The sequence below is a fragment of the Sorghum bicolor genome, chromosome 7 (assembly GCF_000003195.3).
Source record: "Sorghum bicolor cultivar BTx623 chromosome 7, Sorghum_bicolor_NCBIv3, whole genome shotgun sequence".
Lineage (NCBI taxonomy): Eukaryota > Viridiplantae > Streptophyta > Magnoliopsida > Poales > Poaceae > Sorghum > Sorghum bicolor.
In genome coordinates, this window is record NC_012876.2 from 63,077,375 (window position 1) to 63,086,420 (window position 9,046).

At 44.3% G+C, this 9,046-nt stretch overlaps 1 protein-coding gene across 1 annotated transcript; it reads right to left on the minus strand.

The window, feature by feature from the left end:
- Positions 5,676-6,906, minus strand: LOC8063991 (predicted GPI-anchored protein 58). Its single transcript, XM_002445794.2, has one exon. It carries the CDS (start codon positions 6,738-6,740, stop codon positions 6,297-6,299), a length of 444 nt encoding a protein of 147 aa, XP_002445839.1. The 5' UTR covers positions 6,741-6,906; the 3' UTR covers positions 5,676-6,296.

Genomic DNA, 9,046 nt, shown 5'->3' on the forward strand with positions numbered 1-9,046 from the left:
TCGCTTCTAGATCTACCACCACACACACACACACCACGCTTGGTTACTGCTCTCTCAGACATGCATGAACATGACGCATGATCTCGTGATCAGCCATGCATATGCGTATGCATATGCAGCCGGATCTCATCCATCTACTCATGTCAGATAAAAGGAGGATGGAGGATCCGATGGATGGGATGGCCGCCGTGGCATCTGGATCTCTGTTGCCACTTTGCACCTGCATCTGCGACGATTCTGCCTAGTACATGCATGAACAAAATATTATAATATAAAAACATGGCCCGTAGACAGTAGCGGATCCAGAAACGCCTCAAAAAAGAGGCTAAAAATACTAGAAAATATTTTTAGATCACATCAGGTAGGACAAAATCTATATTCTCATATATTTTTTGAGCTGAAAAAGGAATTGTTAAAGAGATTTCTAGGCCACGCCTCAGGCAGCCTGGGGTCTGGATCCACCTCTGCGTGTATGACAATGTTCTGCATCCATCGCTACCTCAAACACACTACTAACAAGTAAACAATGTACATTCCACAATGTAGTCGTATCAATCAATAGATCAAAATAAGAATTAGAGCATATTTGGTAGGATTCGTGAATCTTGATTCTTAGTTCTCTATCGCTCTCTATATGAGCGGGGTTCTTAGAATCTTAGCTCCCAGTATAAATGGCGAAGCAGTTTTATCCAACCTTGGTCAGAATATAAGTGAATTGACATTAGAAAAAAGAGTATATACACTCTGTAAGTGAATGCATTCTCCTGTTTGTTTAGTTGAGAAGTAGCGCGCGGTTGCTCAAAGCCCTATAAGTGGATTTCCCGTGAAAATCCGCACGCATCAGCAAAGGTTCATCGACGCGTGTAGCATAAAACTGCCGCCGATGGTACTAGTGGATCCTTAGATATGCACGCATGCTGCATGTATAGCAGTACGAGCAACGCGCCTGTTGTCCGTGTGTCCTGGGGCTATTTCACACCCCCGGTATATATGTACCTCTGGCATTGCGAGAGTCTGCAACGAACGAAGAAAAATGTTTAGCAGGATCTCTCGCTCGTAGTGTAATGTAGCGTTGTGTGGCGCCGTACCCTTTTTCTTTGTTGCCTTTTTATTGCCGGAGAGATCAGAGATGGATGGATGGATGCGTAGCTAGCACCACGGCGGAGAACGTGCAAAGATACCTTGTGCAAGGCAACGCAATGGCAGCGCCACCAGCGATGATGAGCTTACCCGTCTCCGTCTTGCAAGGGAAAGCACTGGTGGTGGTTGGGTTGGGTAAAGCAGCCGCAACCGGATCTACAGCGTCAGCCTGCCTTGCATTGCTAACCAACCCTCTTTTTTTAATTTAATGATTTAACATAGTTTTCTCTACTTTTGTTGATCCCTTTGTTAGAGTAATAATGCTGGCTGCATTGGATGCAAAGCAACGCCTGGATAAAGTGGAAAAGTATATATACGTACGACGTACACCACACACCCATCTCTCTCGGAGTCGGATCCCAGGCTGATGGACATTCTTTACTCATAACCCCCAAAGAAACTAGTAAAGAGGATCATCAACAGTTGTTGCTGGTTATTATAATAATAATATTACATCGATCGGTGCAATGTCATCAGATCCCATGATAAAATGCGGCTGCGATTCAGCAAACCCAGATCCAGAAGCAACATATATACTCTTTAATTTTTATACTGGCGTCGTATATACTAATCCCAGATCCAGAAGCAACAATCAACACATATATACTCCTCTTTTTATAAAACCGTGTTGTACATATACTACTGCTTCATGTGAGCTGTGTCGAAATGAAAGTGTGTCGGTGGTGGCAACAGGTAAGCAACTAGCGCAATGCACCGTACGTGTATACAGTAGCAGTACCTTTTTGTGTGGCTGGGTCTCTCGCCGGATTCTTTATTGTGTGCCTGTCGCTGATTAGATTAGAGAGGGGGAGTAAGTAGTTACTGTGAGGCCGTAGCAGTGCTAAATAGTAGTACTCCAAGATCCGTGATCCGAGATGTTGCGTTGGGCCGTCCCCCCCTCACCAAAAAAAAAAAAAAGAGTGTGATTTTAGCTACAGTGCTAAGTCAAATCAATTAATACAGTAACAAACATGTGCTAATATTGATTAGTAAAACAAAAGTGTTGTTGTATTTATCAATGTATTCAAGGTAGGTTAGTTTAATTTAAAATAAATTTTAACTTCAATGTCGCCCTTTTCTGGTTCGGTGCGAGGGACCTACTGTAGAGGAGATTACTGCTACACGCGCTGTGACAGCGAGGACGGACGCCGTGACAGTGGCAGTGGCAGGCAGGGGAAGATTTCCTCCCTTCCTCTCTACTGTCAGACGAAGAGAATGTAGGGACAATCGCGAAACCAAGGACGACGACACACATCGGAAGCAGATCATCAGCAGCAGAAGCAGAACATGAGAACATGCAGCTGCAGGGCACTGTCGTTTTTTATTTACTGCCCGCGCCGCACGTTCCGCACACTATATACAGCTTGCAGCAACAGAGAACGGCGAGAGGAGCAGTCAATTTGTACTATGCTATGACCTTGTTAGTTTTATTTATTTATTTTTCTAAAATAGATATTGTACAACGTTTGTTTATATTTGACAAATATTGTTTGATCATAGTCTAACTAGACTTCGTCTCATAAATTACTGACAGACTATACAATTAGTTATTTTCTTAATCTATATTTAGTACTTCATAAAAAATCTGAAAAATTTTGTTAACTTTTTTACAAACTAAACAAGGCCTATATTATATTATTAACTGAATGGTGCCGTGAAGGCGTGAACCGTGGTAACGTTTTGTGTCCGTGCGCGAAGGGAGACTTTTTTTTTGTTTTCTCGACGTGGCGATGGCGATGGGCGATGGGAATGCCATTTCTGTCGCTCCCTCCCAAGAAGAATCCTAGGCACGCACACGCACACGCACTGGGTGGTGGTGGTGTCCTCATGGCGTGCGTCGCCCATCCGTCCGTGCTGCTGCTGGTGCAGGGCAGGGGCTACCTACCCATTTGACTTGGGGACCCTCCATTCATCGCCCTGGGTTTCGTGGTGAAACCAACCGAATCCCCTGCCTGCCTGCAGAGGGTGCACAACTGCAAGACATGTCCGGATGCCGGCTCGTTATTACTCCTCTCCTAGGAGCAGGAGGTTACTCGTATTCACTAGGCCTCGTTTGGTACCAATATAGCATTTTTGTTTTTATTTGATAAATATTATCTAATTATGGACTAACTAAGCTCAAAAGATTAATCTCGTGATTTACAGATAAACTGTGTAATTAGTTTTTGTTTTCGTCTATATCTAATGCTTCATGCATGTGCCCCAAGATTCGATGTGATGGAGAATCTTGAAAAGATTTTGGTTTTTGGGTGAACTAAACAAGGCCCAGGATTAGTTGTTATAGTCTTAGTTTAAGATCATCATCGAGTGCAATACTTTTATTTATTTATACCCTAATAACTACTAATAACCAATCCACTAGCGTATTTTTTTTTAAAAAAACAACTACTAATTCACTGACCGGCAAATTGAGGGTACTCTAGTATCTAAACAACAAAGGAGTAAGGACTAAACTTCAGTTAGTCAGGCATGAGTAGTAAGTCTTAGATATCCTCTCTGTCTCAGAATAAAATGTATCAAGTGTTTGAAATTTTATCCTATGCATTAGTCCAAATTGCTCAATTACATCTATTGAACCATAAGATGTTCTGGATGCTCTTCGACGTTTTCGTTAAAAGAAGGCAGTTGAAAAAGGCACGGTTGTTAGTTGTTACACACACAGTGTTGTTTACTCGTATATTTTTATTCTCATGTTCTGCTCACCTACCAGTGAATGTGAACGAATCTCTCGTATGGACCCCGCATCATGTTCCCCCAGATCGCCGTTTCTTATATCGATTCCACCTCTTGCGCGTTACAAATTCCTAATGCTGATTTAGCAACTCTTTTCCACCAGCAGTCGGCCGTTTTAGTTTTCGATATACTCTTATTTTTTTTAAAAAAAAAAAATCGTTTTGTGTTTTATTATCCATCTTCTGCACTTCGTAGCCTTTATTTCCCTTGATATTTATAGATTTGAGACACTGTTGAGGACTTGAGCGTCTTCATCACCAAAAAGAAAAAAGAAAAAGGAAATGCCAAATGCTTTACACTACAGCACATATATAGTTTTACAAGGGAAAAAAATATATTTTTCCTTGTCCAAGCTGCGTAGGAGGAAATTGTAGAGTCAGCACCCTGGCGCCCTGCAGATGATGTGCACCAAATTTAGCGGCTTCAAAAAAAATTTATAGCCAAATGCACCTCAAGCTAGTAGCCTCTCCAAGCTCTGTCCGTGCCCCTGCACCTCACTGCATAGGAGGCAACACCGGGTCTCCCAAGTCCCATCTCATGATGGCTTTCCTAAAACAACTAGGGGCTGCTGGGGCTCGCTGATGAGAGACCTCTGCTGTTCCATAGGGCAGCATAGGCAGAGAGAGGCCAAGAGCAAAGCTGCTGCATGCGTCTGATGCAACAGCCCATGTGAAAGCGCTAGAAGGAAGAAAGTGTCTGCAGCTTCTTCCCCTTGTTTGTCTCTTGGATCCTCTCTCCCCCACTTGGCCCTCAGCATGCATGCACATCACAGCTTCTTCCATCGCCAGCAATCAGGCAATCACCATGGATGGATCCACATCCACCCAATAGCTTCCACCATTTGTCAAAAAAAAAAAAAAAAAAACTTCCACCACATGCCTGCATGTGACTGTTGTGAGGCTGCTTGCTCTGCACATGTACTACAATCACAAGCAGCTTCTTCGCCGCAGTAGTCCCCCATCCCATCTGTGCCTGCCACTGTCATTTGTCAACTGAACTGAACTTAACAACAAACAAACAAACAAACCTGTTGCAACTCGATTTTTTTTTTATTTTTTTACCAGACAACCAGGCAACCAGGAGGAGGAATGTAAGGCATGTAGGATAGGATGACAGGAAATTTACAGAGATAAATAAGGACTGGCCTCAGACACAGAGGCATACCCAGCCATCTAGCAGCCTCCAGGTCCAGAGACATCAAAAAGAAACTACTGCTCTCCCACACACACACACACACACAAAACCATGGCAATGCCATTGGCCATCCCCATGCATGCTGCTCTCATGAATGGAAGATTCTCCTCTCCCACACCAAGTGCAGTGCAGTGTAGTGCCGGGACAAAAGAGCACAAAGTACATCCCCCCAGCCTGCCCACGCTTCCCATCCATCCCCCACCTTCCTTCCATGCTCAGGTACGGTCCTGTGTCCAATCCTCCATGGATCCATCCACAGCAAGCAGCCCAACAAATTCTGAAGATCCAATCCCTATAGTTCCCCACACCAAGCATCACAATGCTCATCCGGGTTAGGAAACTTTAACTATACCAGATCGAATTCAGTAGAAACTAGCACATCTTCATGCTTGATTCGCCTTATCTTCATGTGCAGGATGCCCTTAGCTTGTTTGTTTCTCCCATCTTTGAGCTCTTTGTTCTTGCGACAGACGGACGGACGAGCTTTTACGCTGCAATTGGCACGGCAACCAAGGCCATCGTAAAGCAAAAACACAAGTACACACCAGCAGAACAACTGAACTGAACTGAGCGGAGCCCATGATCTTTTTTCTTTAGGAGAAAGCTAATGATTTTGGCAAACTGTAAACTATAGTTTATATAACGAATATAATGAACAGATCTCTGGGAATTCTCCCTCTTACAGACTTTCCAATTTTTTTTCCGATTCATTAACCCCTATAAATAAACAGCCTTTTTCCAATTCTACAGTTTCTACTCAACGCAACCCCACTAAAAAAGCAGAGGAAAAAAAATAATAAACCGAACACACTGTACGAGAGCTTTGTACCATGTCATGGCCTTGCAAACCATGATTAGAACAGAGGGGGAGTGGTCGGAAGGAGAAGCCAAGGAGTGCAAGAACTCCAAGAGTCCATGAGCAACAACACCAAGCTCTTTTGCAATCATGGTCGTCCTCCTCCAGCTCCAAGGACGATCGAGGTGCAGGTGCACTACGGGCACGGCACGCGGCCGGCTTTCGGCGGAGGCGGTGAAGAGGAGAAGAGGTCGGCGGAGCGGTGGACGAGACGCCGTGGTGGTCGTCGTCCCTGGCGGAGGACACCCAGATCCGCGACCGCTGCACAGGAGTGGATGCTGGTGCACCGTCCTGCACGTACGCCAGGTGCCTTAGGACCCCAATTGGCGGCCACCTGAGCCGCGGCGGCGCGGATCGGGCCCGCGTCCGGCCGTCAGCCCGCGCGGATCCGCTTCTTGGGCGGCAGGGCGCGGAACACGGTGGTGAGGTCGCGCACGACGGGGAAGAAGGCCCGGCGCGGCGACGGCGCCGCGGACGACGGTAACTTGCGCTTGGCGGGCGTCGAAGGCGGCGGAGGCGCCCATGCCGGCTTCCGCGGCGCCGGGGGGCACTCGGCCAGCGGCCGCAGCCGGGTCCCCTCCGACGTCGGCGTCGTGGGCTCCGCCTCCGCCTCAGCCTCCTGCTCCTGGGCCTCCGAGCTGGCCTCCACCTCCACCTCCATCTGCTGCTGCTTCTCCGCCGCAGGCAAGGCTACGGACTCCGTGTCCGGCGCCAGCGCCGTCGACGACGAGGCCGCCGACGAGCAGGCGGGCGCCGGCGCCGTGGTCGTCCTGATCGGCGGCAGCGCCGGGAGGACGTCGGCCGCCGTGGAGCTCATCTCTCCGGCCGCAGGTAGGCGCGCGGGAGATCACGAGCGGTGCGGCGGTGCGGCGGTGGGTGGGTGCGAGGGAGGAGGTGAAACGAGGGAGGGGCGAGCGGACAACGCGAAGAATGCAAGGCGGTAGCGCCAAGCCGCCGAGGCTGTTAAATACTTGTTGTCCAGATAGATAGAGAGAGAGAGAGAGGCTAGAGGAGGGGGGCAGATAAACCGCTTTGATCGCCTTTTCTGTGGGCCCGGCTTTACTACAACCATAGACTTTTGCTCATGTTAAAGGCTCAGGGCAAAATAAAAAGATATACATACAACTGGTATAATACAAATCCTGAACTTAATACGTACACGCAAAGGAAAAAAAAATCCTAGACTTAATAATGGGACTTTTTCATCAAAAAGTGACTATTAGAGTTTCAAGTTGTGGATTCTTGTTAGAGGGGAAAGAAAGTGCTATAATCATGAGCGTCTCACATTCGACTCTCATGGATCTCAAAGCAGGCAAAGATGTGAGGCGCCCTTCTTCTAGTTTCTCTCACAAATCAGAAGCATTCTATTTTCATGACAAATCAAAGGTGCCTCCCCTTCTGTGTGAGGTTTAGACGGTTATAGTAGACATCTTAAAAAGTTTTTTTATTGTGTATAATTGCATATAGTTAAGAAGTCTAATGACGAATTTCTAAAAACCAGCACCAAAACAAGTTGAGTTTTAATTTTGTAGCAGGAATGAAATTTTATCTTTACTCTGCAGCGAAGAAATATATAATTTTGTAGTACAAAATTCCTTCATTCCACAAGAAATCAACAGTGCCCCTTCATCGAGAGGCTTAGTCGGTTATGATAAACATCATAAAGGTTTGTTATAGTATGTAATTAGATATAGTTAATAAGTCTAATGATAAAATTCCAAGTAAAAAGGCTACCAAGGCTAGCCAAGTTTTATAGAAGGAATGAAATTATACGTTTATTGTGCAGTGAAGAAATATACAATTTTGTAGTAGAAAATTCATTCATTCCACAAGAAATCAACAGTGCTCCTTCAGTGAGAGGCTTAGTCGGTTACGATAAACATCATAAAGGCTTTGTTATAGTACGTAATTACATATAGTTAACAAGTCTTATGATAGAATTCCAAGAAAAAAGGCTACCAAGGCTAGCCAAGTTTTATAGAAGGAATGAAATTATACGTTTATTGTGCAGTGAAGAAAAATACAATTATGTAGTAGAAAATTTATTCATTCCACAAGAAATCAACGGTGCCCCTTCAGCGAGAGGCTTAGTCGGTTACGATAAACATCATAAAGGCTTTGTTATAGTACGTAATTACATATAGTTAACAAGTCTAATGATAAAATTCCAAGAAAAAAGGCTACCAAGGCTAGCCAAGTTTTATTGCAAGAATGAAATTATATGTTTATTGTGCAGTGAAGAAATATACAATTTTGTAGTAAATTTTAAAATTTATCCTCATAAGGTAAATGAGCAAATGTGCTCATTTCATGCCTAGGCGATCTCAAAGTGAGGGAAGATGTCAGCTTGCCTTCTTCCAATTCCTCCTTTCCACATCAAATCGAAAGTGTCTCCCTTCCACATGAGGCTTAGTTGGTTACAATAGACATCTTAGGGGTTTTATGTAGTATGTAATTACGTATATTTGAGGACTCTAGTGATGGAATTCTAAAAAAGTATTGAAGCCAGCTGAAGGTTTTATAGTAGGATTTGAAACTATGCGTTCATTATATACTGAAAAAGATCTAATTTGTAGTGCACATTTTAAAGGTCATCATCATGATAAAGCATCATGCCAGACATTAAGAATACTTTACTCAACACTTTCTTCAAAGAAGAAACAAACATCTTGTTGCATCGTGCCCTTTTCTTTGTTTTTACGATATTCAACAAAATGTGTGAATAAAATGTGACAATAATCAGCACCTCTGGTTCATGCCCCATTGATCGCAAAGCATGGGAAAGACGTGAGCTAGCCTTCTTCCAATTTCTTCCTTTCCACGTCAAATCAAAAGCGCATCCCCTTGTGCATGATTCTTAGTCGATTATGGTAGACATCTTGGAGGTTTTATTATAGTACGTAATTGCGTGCAATCAATAAGTCTACTGATGAAATTCTAAAGAAAAAGCATCAAAGCTAGCTAGAGTTTATAGCAGAGCTGAGACTATGCACTTATTGTACATTGAAAAATAATCCATTTTGTAGTGCACATTTTAAAAGTCATCCTCATAAGCTAAAGCATCATGCTAAACATTAAGAAAATTCCTTGCTTTACTCAATGCTTTCTTCAAAGAAAATAAAA